General features: G+C 35.5%; 1 protein-coding gene and 1 non-coding gene across 3 annotated transcripts in view; both read left to right on the top strand.

The window, feature by feature from the left end:
- The window catches only part of Epha3 (EPH receptor A3), a 314,096-nt gene that overhangs the window by 13,474 nt on the left and 275,755 nt on the right, over window positions 1-24,867 (top strand). For both annotated transcript variants that reach the window (XM_031364209.1, XM_031364208.1), the window contains exon 2: window positions 6,453-6,517. In XM_031364209.1, coding sequence (XP_031220069.1) covers window positions 6,453-6,517 — 65 coding nt within the window. The remainder of the gene's footprint in view (window positions 1-6,452; window positions 6,518-24,867) is intronic.
- On the top strand, window positions 5,169-5,331 carry LOC116086755. Its single transcript, XR_004117107.1, has one exon. It is a non-coding gene; the product is annotated as a U1 spliceosomal RNA (small nuclear RNA).

Genomic DNA, 24,867 nt, shown 5'->3' with positions numbered 1-24,867 from the left:
TTTTTTTGACAGTTTCAACATTTGGGTTGTTCGTTTACTGCAACTTCACTGATAAAAGATTCCAATAGTTTATATGAAAAGAGTATTTGCTAGAGCAGATTGCCCCAGCTGAGTTTTTGATAGCTTCATGGGTGTATGTTAGCATTACCAGTGTATATCCTTTGGAACTTTTTGTGATTAGAAGAGTAAAACGGGAAAGTCCGCTGTGCTTAAAGATAGCATAGTTTACACCTGTGTAAGTGTCTGTGGCAAGTGCAATTTGGGCTGTTATCTCCTGGAACTATGTAATCAGGTAAATAGGAAGTCTTGTGGTGGGTGAGATGCTGTGTTTTCATTTAGAGGCATCCTCCCTGCTATTTGTACAGGTTTAGACAAGGCACGTAATTGCAGTTCCTTTAACAAACTCTGTATAGAGGTAAATCCAGAAATTTTTCTTAAGAGGAAACTCACTAAGAGCGATAAATTTCTAGTATACTTCCTTGTCCAGAACTCTGTATTACAGACAAAAATCCACAGATTTATCATGTAATGAAAGGTAACTTAAGAAAAAAAAAAAAGAAAAAGAAAAGGAAAAGCCAGAAATCTTAAGAACTGTTGATATTTTTAAATAAATATTTTATCTAGAAATCTGAGAATTAGTCTTAACTAAATATTTAGAGGACAATTTATATATTAAGTTTAACATAGGTTTCTGAGAAGTTTAAATGCAAAAGACTTGATATACAGTAATTACAATATTTTATAGTGTCACTAGCATATTAGCAGTTGTTATTTGTAGCACAGTATCTCTATTAAAATAGGGTGTTATGTTTAGAAAAATATAAAATTGCTACTAAGTATCCCAAAAAAGCATTTAAATAAAAAAGATGTAAAAATAACAGATAAATTCAGATTGAGGTATATCAAAAACCAGACTTTTCTAAATTTCTTCTGAATAGACTATCGCAAAATGTACACATAAAATAGTGCAAAGAAGCTGAGCTATAGTTAACTTTTGCTCAAAATATAAGTCATGAAATTTTAATTCCTTATTATTTATGACAGAGAACAACACAGAGATTTACAACACCAAGAATTAAGTGTGTCCCTTTCTGTGTCGTTTTCTTCCGTTTGGGCTGCTTAAGTATCATTTAGAAGCAGATTATAGGGTCTTTCTGGTCTCTGCAACCTAAACCAAGCATATGCTCTTTATCATAAAAGAAAGTGATGAAAACGGTAAAGATAAGTGTGTAAGAAATGTGGCTTTTGTAACCAAGGTGTTGATGTGAACAGAGAAAAAGTCATTATTCTTTAGTCAAAGCAAAAGGGAATGAAAGGATGGTCTTGTCTTCAGTTGTTGTGATTTTGTAGGTATTTGTATTGGCTATAAAGGCTGCTTATAAGTGAAGGCTTTACAAGAAAATGTCTATTATTATAGGAATCTAAAGTCCTTTAGCTATTATAGCTGGATGCCCACTTTGAAATGATTATTTGATAATTATAAATAACCGAATATTTTCATGCAATGAAACCCTTATGTCACCACAAAGTGTATTGATGTGCTATTAGACAATTGAAAAGATCTGCTTCAGGAAGAGAGTGTGTCATTTAATTTTTAGTTTTTAACACTGTTTAAACATAGCAGCACTCATTTTGCCCAGCTGTGAATATCAGGTTAACTGCTGATCTTTGTAAGTGGGCAAGAAGCCATTCTGAAAAGCTGTTAGATTGTCCTTGAAAAAAAAGTTAATGTATTCATGGATACTTAAGAGTGGAAACTCTAAGAGGTTTCTACCACAAGATTTTAATCATCCACATATCTGACATTATCTATTTTAACTTTTGATTCTAATACCTGAAATTTTAATCCTGGAAATGTATCCCAGTGGTAGAATACGTCCATAGCTCATGTGAGGCCTTGCAATCTAACATCTACAAAACAAAAACAAAAGAGTCAATAAAATAAGGTCTTTTGATAGGAAATTTAATGCATTTCTATTAATAAGAGAAGATAGGGCAATTATTTGTGATATCAAAACGAACTTATTCATGATGCTGAGGATCAAATCTTGTGCCTCATGGAGCCATCATGGAGCCAGCAAGAAAATTTTGATTGAATCTCTCCCTTATGACATGGACAGCAAAAGGAAAAGAATGGTGGCCACCAGGAGTCCCAAGTCAACCATTCAGTGTAGTGGATGTGTGACAGTAAAACTAGAGGCAAGGATGACAGTGGCTCCTCCCTTTCCAGAGTTTCTTATAACCAACTGGAGTTCATTTACTAGTTTCTAACTAATTTACTCAGTTCTACCATTAAATACCACACTTCCGTGGGTCTACCTGGTCTCACGTTAGTGCCACATTGTCGTGTCCAAGTGAAGATGGCTTCCCCATCTTAGGAATGTAAGCCCCTTGCCTAGCCATGCACCTGTATTTAAAAGCGGTAAAACTACAGACAGCAAATATGTTAAAATACAAAACTATGTACTGCTAGACTTAGGGGAGCAATTTCCAAATAAAACTTTATTGCCAAACCCCACTAAAATAGAATCTTAACATTAAGAAATGTTTCCAACTTAAAAATATCTTAGCTTAAAAAATTAATATGGACCACATAGCTCCTTGAGTAGAAAATATTCTGTTATTAAAATAATGTGTTTCCATATTATATGCCAATAATATTTAGAAATACATTCATTAGAATCTGAAAGTGTAACATATTTCTTGTAAGTAACTGGCATGAGGCAGACATTAGAGTTAAGCAATTCACAGGAGCCTAACACCTTTCAGGAACAATTCCCTTATTTTTTGTTAAAATTAGAATTGGGATTTTAACTTTTTTAGAAATGATAGCAATCCCTTCCTATTAACAACTTGGGTTTAAAGCTCAGACTACAGTATTTAGATATTTAGACAATTTAGATAGTTATCTCCTCCCCCTGGAATTTGAACAGTCGTAACACTGGAGAAGAAATTATAGGACCTTCATATATTTGGACAGGAGAAAGCATCAATTCCTAACCTTACCTAAGGCAATATGAGAAGTAAAACTATGTGTTTCATTTACAGTTTAGTCAAGATGTACCAGAAAACTCATACTCAGCTTTACTCTCAAGTCTACCCAACTTTATTTACTTATCTCAGGAAGACTGTGTTCTGCACACAGAATATTCACTATAAAAGGACCACTAGCATGTAACTAGAGATTTGTTATGGAATTACCAACTCCAATTAACTTTAACGTGTTTATGATTCTTAGACTGTGTTGTTCTCATTCGGATACAAACAAAGGGCACCTTATAAACCTAAATTAAGAACTTTAAAAAAGATTTTTGATGTTAGCTAGTCTCCACCATTAGATCATGTGCTGACAGCTGATTATAAATACAATTCAGTGGAACTGTTGTACCATGTAGTAATTTTATGAGAACACTGGCTCCATAGCTTGTTATAAACTCATGGTGGTTCAAGTATATTTATATGATTGGATTAGTACAATGATATTGTAAGATAATCATGCCTGGCAAAATTAAATGCTTGATAGATAACAGCATCAAAATTGTGAGTAATGGTGTTTTTTCTTTTCTACTGACCATAAATTAAGCACACTAAAAATGTGACTTATATGCTATTATTATGAATTCTGGATTATTTCTTCATTGAGCAGAATCCAAATTCAAATGTGCTTAGTCTGGTATTTTTTCCCTCCTCATTAACACCAGCAACTGTTGTTGAACCTTAGGTGCAAGAGTTGTGTTGTAGATGTATACGCTGGGGCTGGAATTCATAACTCTGTATTTTGAGTGGTTGTCATTTTTATAACAACATTCATGTTTTACAGAGTTGTTTCCTAGATGAGCAGTGAAGACTGTACTTATCTCTGGGTATGAGGAAAGATATTTAGAATGTTGTTATAAATTGTGCTGGTTTAACAAATGGCAGTAGAGTCTTCTCCAAAATCCACAAGTTCACTAACCATAGATAATTAATTGGCTAGGTTCCCTGTACCAGATACATTTTTTTCATTTGTTAAGTGAAATTCAGTTGGAGAACTGGTGTTACCACCAAGGTATACATGCCACTACCATACCCTTAGGGGTATTTCTGTCATGCTTTATCAATGTTTTTCATAGGATCACAGCTAGATAGTGTTGTTAGTTGTTTCCTTCCTTTAGAATCTTGCATGTCTCCATTTGCTACCATAAAAGACAATCCTGAAGAGGAGGCTTTCAGGTCAGGTCTAACTCAGAGGCATCTAGACCCTGTTTCTTAAGTATGGTATTTTAGAGTTTCATTGCTGTGAAGAGACACCATGACCAAAGCAACTCTTAGAAAGACAAATATATATTTGAGGCTGGCTTACAGTTTCAGAGGTTCAGTCCATTATCATAATGGTGAGAACACCAGAAGCATGGCAGCGCAGACAGACATGGAGTTAGAGAGGCCAAGAGTTCTACATCTTGATATAAAGGTAGCCAGGACAAGGCTCTCCTTTCACACACAGGAGAAAACCTCAAAGCCTGCCCCCACAGTGACACACTATTCCAACAAGACCACACCTTCTAATAGTGCCACTCCTTGTGAGCCAAGCACTCAAACACATGAGTCTTTGGAGGCCAAACCTATTTACACCACCACTTACAGAATCTTCAACAATAGGTATTATTACCCACTTCTGAGGGGCCACAAACAGCAATACCAATAGCCTATAATATTTTAGAAAATATTAGGAAAACTCTGACCAACAATTCAAAGAGGGCTTCTCATGCATATTATTGGAAGTTTTGTTTGGTGGTCTATGTTTTCTGAGGGGTATATTGACACCTCAGAGGGCAAAAGTGCATTTAAACTTTATTTGCACATTTAAACATCAATTTACATAATATTAAAGACATTTTAGGTAGACATTAGTAAATTATGATTTTTTCAGACACTCTTATTTTTAACTATTACAATTTTCAAACCAAATAGATTGAATTTATAATTTTCATCAAAGCAAAAGAGATAATTCAATTTCAAGTTTTATAATGTTAGTTGAAAAGGTCAACTGTTTTAGAGCCATTTAATTTACTTGTCTAACAAGCCAAGCAGGAAATTTTTAAGTAATTTTTGATATTGAAGACTCTATCCCATATATTTTATTTCTAAGCATATTATACTGTTTTAAATTCCTTGTAAAAAGTTAATTTGGACTTACCTGGCAGGGGAGATACCATGATCACAAAGGTGGTTTTCCCAGGGCGAGGCTTATCCATTGCACTCCGATGTGCTGACCCCTGCTATTTCCCCAAATGGGGGAAACTTGACTGCATAATTTGTGGTAGTGGGGTACTGTGTTCGCGCTCTCCCTTGTTTAAAAAAAAAGATAATTTGGATTTTTAGAAGAGTGCAGTAATTTTCTCAAATTTGCAACCACAAGTATGTGTGGTGTACAGTCTAGGTATTATCATTGTCTTTTGACATGGGAATATTTTAGATTTTTAAAATGAAATTCACATTTTTATTGATTGCTTACTCTGATTCACATTAATAATAGATGCTTAGTTTATGTAATCTTCCTTTACACCTTCCATTAGTCAACCATAAGTTTGTTGTCTAATGGAGAAGAATGAGGTAAAACTGTACTCTCCATTATTTAACAGGTCAGACTGACAACAGTAATGTATCCTGTCAACCAAGTAAGCTTTTCTTGGTGATTAGATTCAAAACACTCTTTAACATTTTAATTTTTAATCTGCAACCAAGTGAAAGAAATTGGTGTTGACAAACTGATTTTCATTTATAGTTAATGCAGCTACATGCACTTATCTCTTACTTGGTAAATACAGTCTAGAAGTCAGAGTAGTGCCTAACAAATGTTATGAGAAAAATTGCCGATGCTTTATAAGTAATCAAGATTTTACAAGTGTTGGTCTACAACACCGCCTTCTGTTGCTTTGGTTTCTTCTTAGATGTAAAGCTTACTACTTTGTTTATTGTACATGCTAAATAATTTAAACATTATGAACATAATTGTATAATATGTGTGATAGTCTCATGTGCTAGTAAGAAGATGAGATGGAGAACAAGGGACATTAATTATATAATGCATATTTAAGACAACTCCTATGGGAATCATATGATAATTGAATTTAGTTGCCTTTATAGTTATTTTATGTTAGAATTAATGTCTTACCTATTTTGAATTTTTATTATTTCCCATGTAAGAGTATCACCCTGTCAGAATGTATAACTATGTGATAGTTAATGTGTTCTGCATGTACAAATTTAAAAGACCATAACAACTTTTGATCCACCTACTTTCTCTCCAGCTATTTGTGGCTTTCTTGTTGTACTTACCATGTATTTATAATAACAGAAGGACAGCACTGTTTATTAGACTGCAATATATTCAAAGAAGACATTTTTAAAAGAAGCAAAGAAGAAATAACTCATTGTACTTATAATCTTTGTGTACTTTTCTTTTCTTACAGTTAATCTACTAGATTCAAAAACGATTCAAGGAGAGCTGGGCTGGATCTCCTACCCATCCCATGGGGTGAGTTCAGTAGATCCCTGAAATTGATGTCACAATGTCTTTTGCCTCTCTCAGAGATAGTAAGGAATGGTCAATGTATTTTCTGAGGAAAGGTCTGTAAAAAGACCTTTTTTATGAAGAAAGATTATATTGATGGCTGTGTTGTTTTATATACAAGTACAATTTAATGATGATGTCCTGTGCAATCTCTGAAAAAAGAGTTCTTTACTCCTAAAACCTTAGTTGCTGCAGTGGGATGTTTAAATGTTTTAATTGTAATTGGCATTTTACATGTAATCTAAATTTGATAGGATCAAGACTTCAAAATTTGACATTATATGCAAAGTATATTTTTGGTAACATTTGTTTCCAAGTTAAAGCCTTAAAATCAACCATGATGATAAGCTCAAGTACAATAGAATTCAGTATTCAATCATGGAAGCATATGTTCCCTTCATTCATTTTGAAGATCTTTCACTTATCTAGATTATTTTAACACTGGATTTTATTTAGATGTTAACACCAGTAGTGTCTTAACTTTTGAACTTTTTATATAAATTTTAGACTTCACCAATTCAGGCACAGTCTAATAAGCTATATGACACTTTGGTGCCTCACATATTTATAATGAGCCTTTTATTTATGAAAAAAAATGTATTGATTTATTTACTTGGAAAAAACGGGATCATTTAGAAAATTTTCATGTGTTTTAAAACTGTAAAAATTATTTAAACATACTTTATTTTTGAGTATAGCATGAATAAAATGCAAACAGTGTGAAATATTTCTCATAGCAACAATTTTGTGTGTTCTTTTTATTTCTGTGATGGTATTCTTTTCAAAGTGAGTTTAATTACTATAATTTACTGTTGGTATCTATCTTTAGATTTGGATACCTAAACATCCTGACTTATTCACACAGAACTATCAACCATTCCTTCACAAAGGGATGTTTTCTGTCAAGGGTACTTCATCCATCTGTCATCCTTGTCTCTGCTTTTCTTTCTGGCGCACCTTGACGTTGACAGCATGCCAAAACCCATCATCAGGGCTTCCATGTTGCCTTGGAAGAGAGAAAATGAAATAAGCCAGGATTTGGCTTCCCCATAGGTGTAAAAGAGTTAAATAACTTGGATAAAACACAGCTTGGATTGTCAGAAAATTATATCCAAACTCAGGACTGAACTGAAAAACTCTCATAATACTACTTAGCTAAATTTGCTTTTATATCTTTGAGCTTTTATATCTTTCTATCTCTTTCATTTACATCTTTTTCATTATTTTGTTGATAATATATTATGGAAATCTACTATTTAAATATATGAGAAATATGAGTTCCATATTGACAATTTTGCAGACATGTGTATGCACATATGTGGCTATTTTTTTAACTAATTTTTTAAATTTTATTTTACTTACGAGTATACTGTAGCTGTCTTCAGACACACCAGAACAGGACATCAGATCCCATTATAGATGGTTGTCAGCCACCATGTGGCTGCTGGGAATTGAATTCAGGATCTCTGAAAGAGTAGTCAGTGCTCTTAACCACTGACCCACCTCTCCAGCCATGGCTATTTCTTTTTTAACCACAGGAAATTAATTTGTATACCAACACAACACTCTGCCATATGTTTTCCTTTTCTAAAGACATAAAGAAAACAATATCCCACATATTAAGTATTAGGGTAAATAATTTTTTTTTATTCTTGGCAAAATTTAAGAATTTCCCATTGTTAATCTCGATGACTGTGAGTTAAGTGACATAAGTAACTTATGTTAACATAAGTTAACTTATAACTTATAACATAAGTTACTTATATGTTATAAGTAACATATAGTTAAGAGACATAAGTAACTTATGTCTCGATGACATAAGTTAAGTGTGTCTACATTCAGACATACGTTGGGTGGTGAGGATAGAGGGAATAAAATCTTCTAATAAAAAGTGTGACATATATGTCAATCAACAGTATCAGTGAATAATGATGATTGGAAATGGAAACTGTTAATGCTGCCTCAGACTTCCTGAATCAGAAGCTGCATCTCAGCATACTTTCTTCCCATTTGATTGTTAGGCACAAACATGGGCAAAAGTTTCTCTGCCGTTGTGCTTCTGTTGGCCTACCTGTCTTCCTGTTTCCCTCAGTGTGCAGTTTTCAGTTACTTCTTTGTGGGAGAAGACAGCTGACAGCTTCCCTCAGTGATTTTCTTTCTTCCCTTTGCTTCTCTCTGTTGATCTTGTAGACATGATTTCACATTTTCAGATGTTTCACTGCAGCCAAATGACTTGAAGTTTATCACATAATTTTCAGGCAAAAGGAAAATAAAGTTGTTGTGGCTGTTTGTGTTTTTGTAGAGTGTGTGTGTGAGTGTGTGTGTGAGAGAGAAAGAGACAGACAGACAGACAGACAGAGAGAGAGAGAGAGAGAGAGAGAGAGAGAGAGAGAGAGATCAATATCAAGTGTCTTACTTTATTCTGCTCAATGTTATTTTTGAAACACACTGAATCTGAAGCTCAATTTTACCCATTTTCTGTTCTACTGTTGTTTTGGGAGAAGGTCCCACTATGAATCTGGCATCAGTCTGCAGATCATTGATAAGCCCAGTTTCTTCTTGAGCTCACAATCTTCTTGCTTCATCTTCTAGAGTAGATATGACTGGTATTTGGCACTACCTGGATCAATTCATTTGTGTTCCTTAATCATTTTTCTTCTTCAATACAGTAATGATGGGATCATTTTGTGTCTGTAACTGCTTATTAAGAGAAAAATTATCAAAAAGCATTGAGAACCTTTGTATAACACACAGCATTGACTAACGGAACTTGAAACAACTCAGAATGTCTTATTTTACCGAAGTAACTCTTCTAAAAAGGGGTGAATCTCATTGTAGTGCTTAGATTAACTAAAATACGAGTTTAACCTTCAGAGAAAAACACTAAGATTAAACTACCTTAGCTTAAGAAATCATTGCAAATCATTCTTTATTAATTTAAAGCAAAGGATGAAGAGATGAGGGAAGGAGGTAAATTTAGTTTTCACTCATAGGCTCATTTGGCAATATTTGCAGATGCTGCCATTTTGGAAGTAAAGGGCAGCAGTACTGGCACATGTGGAAGAAGCCAGGGGTATTACGGTACATCTTGCAATGAACATGGTAGTCCTCTTAACAAACAATGACAGCTCCAAAGTTGAGAAGTGTGTGCCTAGGGGATTAGCGGTGACATTCCCTCTAGAGCTATCTGTGGTTACTAAAGATATGAGAGTATACCAGCTGTTCCTCACTCTCAACTGCACTACAGTCACAAACTCCAAATGTTCAGTTTAAAAAGCAAATAACTCATTTTAAACTTGAAATTTACTTTTTTTTTTTGTGGTGTGTGTGTATCACCAGAGCTCTCTAAAATTTGTTTAAAATTTTCTGGGAGATTATCCATATGCAGTTTATTACTTTATGTATTTTTTTTTCTGTTTCTTGACTTTCATTCTACCAAAGATGAAGTCATACTAAAACTTTGGCATTAACCTCTATCATCATTAAAAAAAATTATTTAAAATAGAGAAGATTGGGGCTTGATAAAAGGCTCAAGTGGTTAAGAATGCATGCTATTCTTCTGGTGGATCCAAGTTAGGGTCCCAGTACCTAAGCCAGGAGGAACACGATTATCTGAGACTCTAGCTCTAGGGGATATATTTTCTCCTGCCTCTACCTATGGCCACACATGTAGCAAACATTCATACACACAGAGACACATGCATAGACTTACACACACATACAAACATACTATTAAAAACAAAATAAATCTTTAAAAATGTAGAAATAAATGTTATCTGTATTATTAGTTTTGGAATATTTTTTAAAAGATCTCTATGGGGGCATAACAAAATTTACTCTACCTTGAATTCATAAAAATAGTTATGAAGTTGAATTTTGGAATTATTTGCAAGGTTAGGAATTATAATTCACTTTTCAATGAAATATTTTGTCTGACATATTGCCTGACACAGTATCTGTTTAGTTTAGTAAAATAGATACAAACAATTTCCTTCCCTAGACAATAGTCCATGAACTATATTTGAATCCTGTGTTTTAATCACAGCCAGAGCCTTCAAAAAGTAATTCTATAGTTTTGTAAGTCTTTCCATTAGAGAGATCTTAACACACATTGATGCATATATATGAATATATATTTACATATGTATATATGCATGTATATGTATTTTACAACCTCCAAAGCTTTCCCTGTACCTGTGAATCCATAGTTAAAGGTGACTGAGGCAAAATTCATTCTACTCAGCAAACATGCTTCGTTTCTGTATCAAAACAGAGGAAAACTTCCAGGCAAGGGAAGCCCCATTGTTTTCTCTTAGTACTGACTTTAAGTGCTGATAATCATGAAGAAACCATGACCTGTGCCTGAAAGCAGCTCGCATGTGTAGAGTGTGTGTTGCCAGGGTCTAGGCAGTGAGAAAGAGCATCCTCTGGAAGCAAGAGAGGTATGGTTTGCAGCAATGAAGAACTATCAATGGTGCTAACTATAGAATTAAGATTTTCTTAGATTTTTACCAGTACATAGTAATAGTATCAACCCACTTAAATGAATGGATCTTTGGCAAATAGACCTGTGTGTTGACCACCTGATACCTAATCCCTTATTCCTTCTGCCCTGTAGAGCATAGCTGTTATAGAGCTTTCACACTCTCATGTGCTACCAGAAACTGGCCACTCCATAGGTTCATGTTAACCTGTCTGAGAGCTTTTCATGGAAATTATAATCATCTTGATAGGCTGATTTAAAGGGGAAAAATTAAGGTCAATGGCACTGGAGCAACTCTCTTTATGATTCCTATAAAGCCAAGGAACAGCTTCAGAGTCAAAAGAGATTCCCATAACAAGTCTGGAAACCAACATTCTTAACCCCCTGAATTTCAAGGGGATGTCTCTGTGTAAGCTCTTTTCTTAGTATTTCTCTTACTTTCAAATGAAAGGCATTCTAACAGCAGAGATACCTTTATCTCTCATCAAACATCCTCCTCTCCATACTCTTTGCTTAATCTCAGGTTATTGTATCTTCCTTAGTTACAATAACTTATTTACTGGAGGGTATCTTTAATTAAACAATTTAAGCCTATGTATTGCAAGATAATTGGAAATGAAACTAGATAAAGTTGGCCTTATATTGCAGTTTATACTGATTATTCTCTAGCGATAAAAATTATGTTGCAAGTAAATTTCTTTTGGCAAAAGAAATGGACATGTTTAAAATAAAAACAAGACTGCAAAAAATTAAAAAAAAACAAGTATGTATAAGACAAACAATTGTTTTCTTGCCTGCTAGGACAAGGAAATTAGGTTTTATTTGCAGAATTATGGTATTTGTGAATTCAGAGTAGCTAAGAGTCTCTTGGATTTCTTACTCTCACATTGTGTATGAGGTTTGAAATGCAGAAAAACGTATTTTAACAATGGAATGTCAGCAGCAACCACCTGGGAGTTGCCTTTGTGAATCACAGTTCAAGAGTTGATCCAGGAAAATCATATTTGTGACACATATGATGCAGGGTTGTTGGTCACTTCGAAGACTTCTCTGCTACTTCCTCTTTAGCTCTGTCATTTTCACCTTGTGTGGTGATCGAATTAAAACCATGACATAGTTTCATAGCATGAAAAGCTTTCTTTGAAATAAAAGGCACTGTGAAATAAGGGAGACTATAGACAATGTTAGTAATGATCAAAGCTGCACTCTAGAAACATTTAATCTTTGAAAATTAAAATGTCCTAGTTTTAGTGCTTTAAGGATAGAATTACTTCTTCCACCTATTGTTAAAACTGTACATTTCAACATGAATCATTCTCCTTGTATTAAATCCGTTTACATCTGGGGAGACTGGATTAGAATTTTCAAGACATAACTTGTTTTTAACATGTAATATTTTGGTGGGTGATTTTCTACATTGATATTCAGAATTAGGGTTTCACATAAAGAAGACCAGTAACTGACTTGCATGGTCTTTATGTAATCTCACTTAAAAAATAATTTGTGTTGCAAGATTATCTTGTATTCATTAATAATAATATTAAAAACCCAAATGAATTTGAATAATTTCCCAATCTATTTTTAATATTTAAATGTTTTATAAACTCATTGCGATCATTACATAACATTTTAAGTGGTTTAAAAATTATATCAGGAACAGATTTTTGCTTTTCTAGTTTCTCCTATTGATAAATTTTCTTTTTAACAGCAGTAACTATATTGGCTTCGAGCTTTGCCGCCATGTCCAAAGTCAAAAGTTTATGTTATGATCACAGAGATAAGAATTTAATTATAAACACACATACAATCACACCACATAGCCTCTCTCTGTCTCTCTCTCTCTTTCTTTCTCTCTTTCTGTCTCTCTCTCTCTCTCTGTCTGTCTTTTGTTCTCTCTCTCTTCTATAATGAGTAAAAAATGACATGTGTGGGTTCTGTGATGTTTGGCAGGTAATAACCCTGATTGCCAAGCCTGGCAACCTGAGTTCAATCTCTAAGAGTAATTCATCCCAGAATATCATGTATTGAAATATTTTTTCTCTTTTTAAATTCCATGGGTTCTACCATTAGGTTTAATAGTCCCAGCTATTAATTTATTCTGAAATATATTAAAGTAATTTAAGTTTTCTTGTAGGAAAATAATGTCAAACACTTTTAATGTAATTCTGTATCTCACATGATGGCTACTGAAACTGAAAACATTTAGGGCCATGGTGCCTACAAAGCATCTCACGTTTATATAGCCCATTACTATCCGTGTTTTCAGTCATGATATAGGTACATGATCAATAGAACGGCTGAGATTCTATTGGTAATTGCAATAATATTTCCACTGCATGATCTATAAGAGTCAACAAGACATAATACACTAGACCTCAGGAAGAAATACCTCATATTTCATAGTAATTAAGTTTTATGCTGTAACAATGTTTTTCATTTATTTTGTCTCATTACTTCATGGATGCATTGCCTGTGTATGTGTATTGCATTTATATGCAGTGTCTGCAGATGCCAGAAGACATTGCATCCTGTGGAGCTGGAGTGAAACAGTACTGTATTTTCATGTAGGTCCTGGGAACAAAGCCCAGGAGTTCCTCAAGAGCAGTCAGTGCCTTTATCTGCTGAACTACTTCTCTAGCTTTTTACTTGCTCCCATAATCTTTGTTGTGTTGAAAATGGATTTTTATACAATATATTCTAATTATGATTATGACTTCTCCTTCTGCAACTCCTACTAGATCCTGTCCACCTACCCAAATCCATACCTTTCCTTACCCCCTCTATCATTAGACTAAAATAATACAAATATATATATGTATTGTATTGTACAATACACTAAAGTAAGATAAACTTATTTTATTTGTAGCCAGCAATTGCTAGAAGTGCAAAGGTAGCCTAGCGAAACTTATAGCTTTAAGAAGTTAGGGTTGGAGCACAGCTGCATTTAGATTTTGCTTTTAATGTGATTCTGCTCTTACCCGTTTTGGAATCCCAGTGCTGGAATATCATTATCCAGCATGATGAGGTCCATTTTCACTCTACTCAGCTTTCCATCAGTATTTTAATTTGGGGTCCAGTTGACCAGAATTTCCAAATAAATTTAAACAATACACAATTCATGATTCCTGTATATATTAATCTCTCTCTTTATATGTATACACCATATATAATTATAGACAATTAATACATTAATTAATATGTGCTATACTAACATGTGTTACATATCATGTTATATAATATGTAATATATTATATTTATGAATATATGATTATATGCTGGGTGGTGGTGGTGTACTACTTAAATTCCAGTACCTGGAAGACAGAAACAGACTGATCTCTGAGTTCTAGGCCAGACTGCTCTGCAGAGTGAGTTACAGAAGAGCTAGAGTTACACAGAAAATCCTAACTCAAAAAAAAAAAACCCAAAAACAAAAAATCAAACAAAAAAGAACGTGTGTGTGTGTGTGTGTGTGTGTGTGTGTGTGAATGTGTGTGTGTGTGCAGGTATGTATGTATGTATGTATAGATAGATAGATAGATAGATAGATAGATAGATAGATAGATAGATAGATAGATAGACAGATAGAGATACATATAGAGATACATAGATAGATAGCTAATTTTCTAATAAACACAGCACAAGCTGAAGAAGTGTTTCTCCAGTAACTTGGGGAGTATATTTGCAATTTATGACAGAGTTTGCTTTTAGAATCATAAATTATCTTAGGTAATCATGGAGTTCAGTTTGAGCAGTATGAACAGTTTCAACTGTAATATCTTCAGTATTTATAAATATTTATAATGTGTACATCTGGCATCTATTGCTCATGATAACATAAGTGGAATTAAAAATCAAAAGGCAAGAAATGCCATGAATCACGTAACTAGGAACTGAATAGGAAACAACTATGGAATCCTCCATTGGTTATGAAAGTAACAGCTTGCCTGGGGAATGACTGAGGTCCTCCGAGATCAGATTAGAGTGGACTTGATTTGGTGTGCTAAGATATAACGCATTAGCCAAAGCTATCCTAATTAGGTGATTATGGAGTAGTTGAATGAAGTTTATGAATCAAAAAAAAAAATACAGCTGTGAAAGGCACTCAGGTGTGTTTCACATTCATAGAACATAGACCATCATATATCTCAGTGGGTTTTGTATCAAATGAAACTTTATATGTAGTATTGAGGAATATCCTTAAATTTCCAAACCTCTTTTTTTCTTCCAGTTGCTATTTCCTCACCCCTCTCTTTTTTTTTTCAATCAAGTTGCTTTTATAATAAAGACATAAAACAAAGAGGATGCAGATTTGAAAACTAAACAAGATGAAAGATTTTACTAGGGTCAGTAGAAACAAATACCATCTAATAAAAAGTCAGGCAAACTGTGAATTGCTGTAAGAATAACTTTCTCTTCCTTATGAGAATATTACAATGTTTTTTCACCCTAACTTAAGAATAAGCTTCATTTCAAATGAATGTCACTGTGGCTTTTCTTCACAGCATTAATGGCAATACCATGAAGCTACTTGTAGGAGACAAGAAAATGCAGGTGACAGGGAAAATACAATAGATAGTTTAAAGGCAGTATTTCCTCTTCCTCCTCTTCTTCTTCCTCTTTTTATTCTTTTTCCTCCTCTTCCTTTCTCCTCCTCCTCCCTCCTCCTCCCCTGTCTTTACCCTCCCTGCTATCCATCACCTCTTCCCTTCCTGCTTCTCTTCTTCCTCTGCATCCTTCTTTCTCTACATGACTTAAGAATGAAAAAATTAAGGGGGCAAAGAATTCCCATTCATTGTTTCTGGAAAGTTTAAGACAGGTGTTGCCTGTGCCCTGGACAGCTCTCTACCTGACCCTACCTGCTCTTGCGGGTTGAAAGTGAGTTGGTGCAGTCAGTGACACAGACTCCAAGAGCAGGTGAGAAACACTGCAGCAAACTCATCTGAGCACTCCTGCCAGCTCTTTTAATAACCTCACCCACACCCACCCACATTGGTCCTAAGAAAGTATCTCCTCTAAACTGCAGTTTCTGATTGGCTAGTACTGTTTGCATCAGCACCTCTTGTTCTCTCAGGCAGTCTTCAATTCGGTCCTCCTGCAGGAGATGCTTTTGTAGCTGCACTGTCCCCAACATTTACAGAGAGGCCTCCCTGCTGTTTCTGCTACAGACAGGCATTCTAAAAGTTCTCCCAAGTCTTCAAGACTCTCCTCACCTTTCTTCCAATTGCACAGATTTAATGTTTTCTCCTGTATTTACATAAAGTATATTAAATACAATATTCCTAGAGACTTGAAAGGAACCAGAAACCAAAGCCCAAGACAGTCGTACTAGGGAACTCTTCCCAAAGTAACCATACCCATAACTTCTGAAGAACTTAATTTAAGACCAATTTCATCCCAAGTTTGTGTTTGTTAACTCAATAAAACTGATAGCCACAAACAACATAGACTTACTCAGAGTCAAATTATTAACATTTGACATCTTGTGGGTGTTGTGAATTGTCTTGGTAAACATTCCTCGTTCGCAGATTCCTGTATTGTGTTATTGTATGATCTCTGGTGTATTGGTTGGTGATTCCTTACAGCAGAAAGGGCATTAAACTAAATAAATAATAAAGGATACCCTAGTATCCTGAGTGTTGTAAAGTTAGGAAAGCTATATACAGTGCAAAGTATAGGAAATCAACCTGTAGTAATTTGTGATAAAGCTCATTGATAAAGATACTACATGTTATTAAGTCCAGTAGAATTTTACTCTATTTCAAAGGAAAACTTGTTTGAGTGAGCAATCTGTTCCAAAGGCAGCAGAGGCAGAAGACTAAAGCATGTGTATCTATTCTGTGGTTACATCATCATGGAACAATGGAACTCATATGACAGAGTGAATTTCCTGGTATCATACATTGCTTTCTTGTTCAAGTTCTATTCTCCTCATTCTCCTGTGCTTCTTACCATGGACTTTTTTTTTAAAGGAAGAATTTAAGATTGGGTGACTTAAGTTCAGGAAGTCACTTCTTAGAATCCCTGAATTCCATGTCTTATAACACCCAAAATAGTAGCCACTCCTTGGGATTCAGCGGTCACCAGAAGCCGGTCACCTTAGGAGCTAAAAAATGCAGGTATTTCATAAGCCAAGACTATGAGGAAGAACTCTGCTCACAGTTAGCTTTGAGTTCTTCTGCTTATATTTCTCATCCTTACAGTTGAACCTATAAAGCATAGATGAAGCTTTCAATTGGTGACAAAGACACTTAACTCATTTGCTGAGAATTAGCAATTGATTTTAGCTTAGATTGAGTAGAAATACCAATCAAAGCTAAAAACGCTCACTCAATTGCCAAAAGAAATTTTATATATTTTTGATTTTTGATTTTCTTTTCAAAACAGGGTTTCTCTGTGTAGCCCTGGCTGTCCTGGTGCTCACTCTGTAGACCAGGCTGGCCTCAAACTCAGAAAGCCACCTGTCTCTTCCTCCCAAGTACTGAGATTAAAGGCCTGTGCCACCACTGCCCGGCTATATCTTTGATTCTTATAAACACTAATAAATAAGTTTGTCTATGTATTCTTTAAAATTGTGTGTCCTTTTATTGTGACTACAATTAAAATAATATTAGAACAAACTGTAACAATTTATGCATCTGTTGTTGCTCTTGCTATGAGGCAGGTATTTTCAGAGGCATTAGGATTCCAGTAACAACAGCATTTCCACTTTGTGTCATATACTGTTCCTAGTGTTTTCAACATATCTACTATTTAATTTCATAAAAAATACCATACAATTTTGCTCTCACTTTGAAGAAGAAAAAAGAGAAGCACCCCAAATTTAATGACTCAAATATTATATGTGTATAGTGGGTAAAATGGCTAAAAATAGCAAATAGGCAATCTGATTCCTCCATCATACCCATCGCCATTGCTCCACACTAATTTCAGGGAGGTGCATAACCTATTTCTTTGAAACTTTAGGCTTGGCGGAAGAAACCACTAGGTACAACAGTAACTGCAGTGTAATGTAGCAATTCACTCAGCTGTAGTATAGGTACAGTACTATTACATTGATAGGGTTGTCAATTCTGCTTGGTTGGACCCAAGGAAAATTGTATTCAGCAGTTATGAAACTTTGAAGAAGAATGAGGATTTATCTGTTACACATGAAATGCATCGACGCAATAACACTGTGCATTGACAAAAGAAACAGCCCAGGTCATTCAATATAGAGGAGAGGTAAAGAGATAAGTGGTAATAATTCTGACAGAAAAAGGTAGAGAGGTTGGGAAAGACAGAGGTGGGAGGAGAAAAAAGGAGGGGGAGATGAAGGGGGAAAGGGAGAGGCAGGCAGAGAGGGAGAGAGAGAGAGAGAGAGAGAGAGAGAGAGAGAGAGAGAGAGAGAGAGAGAGAGAGAGAGAGAGAGCAGAGCCTTAGGTATCAAAGGTGGGTTTGAACTGTTCAGTGCTCAGGACTCTGAGATAAGTTCCATGATATTGTGAGTAATAGATAATAAATGGCACGTGCTCACCTTATTAAGCAGTTTCTCAAACTGCAGTGCATCAGAACTGTGGCATGTCAGTCCTACATATGTCATGCAATGGTAATTGTACTTGTCTTTGAAACATATTTGGAATAAAAACACAAGATCAATATTAAGAGAACTGATCCTGAATATCAATTTGAAAAGTTTGGTTTTAAGAAATGTAAAGGGTACAAATTAAATGACCTTAAACATATGATATACCGCCACATCACAGCTGGTCAAGAAAGTGAGAGAATAATGTTTGAAATACTCTCAGTTGCCTGTGGACATGTTCACACACACACACACATCTATCCACAAATATACACATACCTGAATCTATAACTCATAACACGAAGGGGTAACTAGTTAAATGCTATTTCAGTATTTGAAATTATAGATGGTAAATATTTTATGGATTCTTTTTACATCTTATTGATTGTGAATTTCACATCAGGCACCCTAATCCTCACACATCTCCCTCTCCCTTTCTACCTTCCCTCTTCCCTTGCAACCTCCAACCCAAAGGAACAAAAACAATTGTGGCAGCTATAGTCTGTGACTGTGTCTCACAGAATAATCTTTCATACACACTTCTTTTTCTGCAAGTGTTCATTGTAATCAGTCCTTGGTCTGGTTTGAGGTCTCTGGCTTCTGCTACACTGTCAATATTTGATCCTTACCAGGTCTCTTCTTGGATATTCTGGTGTTTCCCTGGGTCGTGAAGTTCCTGTACCTTTTGTGTCTACAGGACCAGTACCTTTATGCACTCCAGCAGTTCATAATGGGGTAGATTTTGGGATGGGCTAACTCAAAGCCCTGGACCTGGACCTGGGTGGTAGCTAAGCTGGTCAGCCCACCAGCTCTCCAGTAACCTAGGGCAAGCTCTCCAAACCTGCCTGGGCTAGCACACTCAATGTCATCCACAAGCAAAGCGCCAAGCCCCCTTTCCTGCTCTCATGACCTCTATCTGCTTCACCTGTAAGACCTGGAAGCAGAGCCATCTCTACTGTGTTAACCAGAGAAGGTTCGGAGCCTGCTCTCCAGAGTGCTGCAGCTTATAAGGGACAGTACCAGCTCTCCTGCTGTAATGCTTCCAGAACCAACCCTCTTGCTTTCATTCCTCCAGAACTAGCTCTCCTGCTTGCCACAAGCAGCAAGGGGCAAGGGGTGGGGAAGCAGTTCTCCCTTGTGCCCTAAAGCAAGTACAGCAGACAAAGTAATAGGGCCATCTCTCCTAAGCTTTCACCCTTATGGTATAGGCTCACCTGCAAGCTCCTTGAAACCAGGGACAACTTTACTTTGGTTTCTGAGTTAGGTTCAGGCCATTCACCCTACTACTGCAGCTGGAGAGAGGCCAATTGTCCAATAATGCCCAGGCAAAGGGTGGGGTAACTCTGCACAGTTCTCAGACACCAACATGGCCCCAGTCAGTAGCTCAGAACAGCGAAGACTGCCTGGACTTTGGTGGTAGCAGACCCTTGCTCCTCCAGGACCAGAGTCCCAGTCACGACCCTCGGTGGCAGCAAGGACTCATACCTTACCACAGCCTTAGCTGGTGTTGTGACTACTCACATCAGACTGTTCCTTACTACCCTTGAATCTCTGCCTCTCTTCAGTGTGCACACATCCTTCTCCATTTTTCCTTCCGTCTTTCTACTACTTACTTGTTCATCTTAGTGGTGCCTGAGGCATCTGGGTGTCTGGAGTGGTCTTAGGAGTGTTATCTTTTTCCAGCGTTTGTCACAAAGCAGGTGTCATCTCAGGCATGGTTCATCTACTCAGACCACATTGCTGTGGGCTGGAGGCCATTTTATCAGGCTTGCTTTGACAGCTAGAGTACATCTCTCATCTAGGGTATGGGATGCCCACCCATGGCTTTGTGGCACGAGTCTGGGGTTCATCTTGGACATGGTCTAATCATTTGGGCCACATTAACCTAGGCTAAGGATAATTCTTAAGACCAAGAGTAGCACAGGTATTCTTAAGACTATGGTTTTATACATATAGCCAAAGGAATTTGAACATGATCATGAAGTAAACAAATAAACAAACAAACAAAGTCAGTAAATCAAACCATGAGTATTTTGGCAGCAGAGTATATAAAGAAACTAAAAGTTAAAGCTTTTCTCCCAATATTAATTTTATATTGTAGTCACATTGTAAAAATTATAGTTCCTTAAAAAGTATGCAAAAACAAGCTGTAATGTAACACACACACACACACACACACACACACACACACACACACACACACAGAGTACAGTTTATGTTGGCTAACTTCTCTTGAGCATCAAGTCTGCCCTTGATTGTGATTAATATACATAGTGTGACTCCACTGAACAAAAATTTTTTTCCTTCTCCCAGCTGGAGTCAATTGCAAATAGTTTCTTGGATAGAGGTGGAAATTCATGTCCACTTCCTCTTTTTCTGTGTTGAAATTTTTGTCTTTTTGAGCTTATGGAGGTTTTGTGCATACTGTCACAATCCCTGTGAGTACATATGTTCACCAACCATGTTGCATCTGGAAAACACTATATCTTTGGAGCTACCCTCTGCCACTGGCTCTGATCATCTCACTGCTTCCTCTTCTGTGTAGGTCCTTGGATCTTGAGGCTAGTGGGTATGATAAACACAACCTTTAAGAGGGACTACACCAAAATATGTCATTCTCAGCAGTGTTCAGTTGTGGATCTCTATGTCAATTGTCATCTATTAAATAAAGATTTTTTTATGGTTTGAATGATGCAGTGCTCTGTGGGTATAGTAATGTGTCATTAGGAATCATTTTATTGATGTTTATTTTGTAGAATCATTGTAGTAGAGTCCATGTTCTATCTAGTCTCAGCTTCTTGTTCTCACTAACAGGGCTAGGTGTGGGTTCCATTTCATGCAGCTGCCCTGGAAGCCAATTTTAAAGGGTGGCTGGTTGCTCCCATAACATTTGTGCCACTATTGTACCTGTAGTGTATGCAGACTGGCTATTATTGTAGATTTTGGGATTCCTAACTGGATGGGATTAACGATTACTTTTTTCTTGTATGTTTTCAGCACTCTGAGTACTAATAAGTACAGGTGGATCTTATCATTGACTACTATAAGATATGTTACCAAATTCTTGATTTCTCAACATACAGGGACATAGTATATAGTATATTTAACAATAGGGTCTTATAGTCAGATTGTAGGAATAAAACAAATAGTGTTGGTAATAACCTATTATTGGGAGACATCTGTGGAACTCTTTTGGCCAGTGAGTCATAAAGATGTAATCTCTTCCTAGTCCTAGATGTTTGGTAGTATATGATGTTAAATTTGAACAAGTGTTTTCCTCACTAATAAGTCCATGTAAATTCTTTTTATATATGAAAGTATTTTAGAGACTTCTATGTTAGTAGGCTTTGGTATGGATTTTCAGAAAACAAACAACCAAACTAAAAAACAAACAAACAAACAAACAAACAAACAAATGCCTTTAATGTTATCTATTCCTATCCAGATTCCCACTTCTTCTATGCTCATCCTTCATTGCCTTCATTTTATTCTTCTATTCTAATTTCTCCTTTATCCCCTTATTACACTATATTCTATTTTCCTTTTTTTGAAAGATTCTTACCCCTCCATTCTCTACTCATCCTCTGAAACATTTTGGATGAAATAAACACATCTAAAGCATAGGAACTAACATATATATATAAGAGTAAATGTTATTTCTTTAAAGAAAATATTTTCTGCCATTTAGATTGACCATATTAAAAATTACCACTATGCCACAGACACTGAGATCTAGAGAGAGAGAGAAGAAAACAGGTTTTTCCAAAGATGTTGTAACCCAAAGATATAATATTTCATTAGAATGAAAATGTGTTCTAAAACAACGGTTATAATGGAACCAGTATCAAGAGCTGAAGGTACTGAGTTAGAGAGAGGTAGCAGATTATAATGTGAATTGTGAATTTAGTAGACAGCAATCAAAGATCATGGTCCTTTGAAAGAGACACATTTGGTGGCAAAGCAAATGGTACTCAAGAGTCTGTTGAAACATGCCAAAATGATCCTCAAAGTTTCCATACTTCCAGGAGTTTCATGGAATATTGATTTTGTCTGAAGTGGAGAATGTCTGGTGTGATTTGGAACATTCAAATATAACGGCTGTATGCAGAACTGTTTTCAGAGCTCTTAGCTCATTTTATAAACATTTACTTAACGTCTCCGTACACTGAAGCAGATCTAGGCATTCAAAACTACTGTATGATCATAGAACAATCAATACCTTTGAACATCAGGCATCTTTTGGTGTTCCTTTTCTGAAATATAAAACAATTACAAACTCACACTTAAATCAGACACAAGAAGTTGTATGTAATCAGTCAAAATCTAGGTGATAACTTTGAATGATTGACATGCACTTATTTATAAACTGCTTACATTAACTGCATAGAAAACTATAAAAATACATTATATAATACCCTGTAAAATTTACAGATCTTTATAAATGTATAACTATCTAGTATAAATATAAATTTATACTAAGAAATATCTTAAGGAACATTATATGTAAAGCAGATTTACTTGTGTGAAAACATGCATTAAGCAAAAATGTTTGATATAACAGCAAACATTAGGTATTTTTATTTATTATTAATTTTTATGTGTGTGTATACCTTTGTATGTATTGTCCCACATGTAGAGGTTGGAAGAGAGCATCAGATTCACTTCATCTCTCGATAATATTTGTAAGCCACCTGACATGCGTGCTAGGACGTGAACCTAACCCTCTATAAGAGCAGCAAATAAGTGTTCATAACCCCTGAGCCTTCTTTCCAACCCTAGATGCATACCTTTCTACCATTTTACTCTTACAATAAAAAATTAACATTGTAGAGGATTTTGTGAGAACACAACGTGACCTGAGGCATTACTGCAACTTGTCATTTACCAGAAATGGGCCTGGAAGTCCCATGTGAAGTCCTGTGGCTGCTCGCCATGTATCAATCCATTTTATTGTAAACGTTGGGTGTTTTCAGCGATACAATTGACACAGTCAAGGTGATTCTTAAAGGACATTAGTGACATGCCTTTGTTTCTGTGATTAATTATTTAGGCTCCCACCTAGTCAAATTATAGGCAGTTACACAACAGACACCATAAATGTGTATGTCAAAGCAAGAACAAACAGTTGGAGGCTTCTGCAGAGTATATTTTTAACAGATGCTTTGAATTTTAAGCTGGATATAAAATAATCAGTGTTTTTCAGCAGAATGTGATTGAAATTCTAGGATATATGCTACATTTATTTATAATATAGGTAGCAAAGCATATTGAGCATTGAAAAAATAGAAACTAAAGAGGCTAAACTAAGAATTATAGCTATTATAGTAAATTAAAGTGACAATATAGGACAGTCCTATGTACTTTATTTTGGATATATATATATATATATATATATATATATATATATATATATATATATATATATATATATATGCAAGTGGTCAGTGCCAGAATTTGAACTTCATTTGTAACTGAGAGAAAAAATCTCCTTTATACTAATTATATTCATAATTTTATGTTGTTGATACATAGTAAATATGAATTTGAATTTAATGTCTTTTTCCTCTTAGAATTACTCACTTCATATGACACTAAAATGATAGAGTAATACAAAGATATCAGAACATTATTTGTGTCAGAACCCATATATATTTGACAATTTTGGTTTTAAATTAGCTTCTGGAGAAGTTGGATGAGTTCTGACACTTTTTCTGGCGTTATTCAGGAGCAGACCCTGCCAACATATGCCTGGTGCTTTAAATTTTGTCAATGAAAGGTCTACTGTCAGCAAAGCAAACACAGTAAGAGTAGTTAATGATTCCTGAAAGCGAAGAGAAGAGAACTAGTTCTCTGTTTCTCTCTACATTATGGAAGTAATCATCACCGTTATGGTATTTTGGGGAATCTGATTGTATGTGTTCTCCATTTATCTATTTCCAACACCAACTGCATGCGCAACCCACAAGTGATGGGAGGCAAAATCATGATGAGAGTTCCAGCATGTGGAACTCCACACAGACATCTGAATAATGGAAAAGCTTTCAGCTGCCTACTCTGGCAAGCCTCAGACAACCTCCTTCTGCTGTTGCTGGTTATGATGAAAGGCTCCCAACTGCACAGGACTTCCTCCTCTGTCCTCAGTCTCTTCCCCACATGGATGTTTTAACTTGGGGTCACAGACATTAGGGGTGTCAAGGTGATTGTAATCATCTGTTTTTATGAATAGCTCTGAGGCTTGGTATGCTCAGAGTTTCAAAATGCTAGGAAGGA

Source organism: Mastomys coucha, unplaced genomic scaffold, assembly GCF_008632895.1.
Source record: "Mastomys coucha isolate ucsf_1 unplaced genomic scaffold, UCSF_Mcou_1 pScaffold12, whole genome shotgun sequence".
Lineage (NCBI taxonomy): Eukaryota > Metazoa > Chordata > Mammalia > Rodentia > Muridae > Mastomys > Mastomys coucha.
This window is presented reverse-complemented; position numbering and strand designations above follow the sequence as displayed.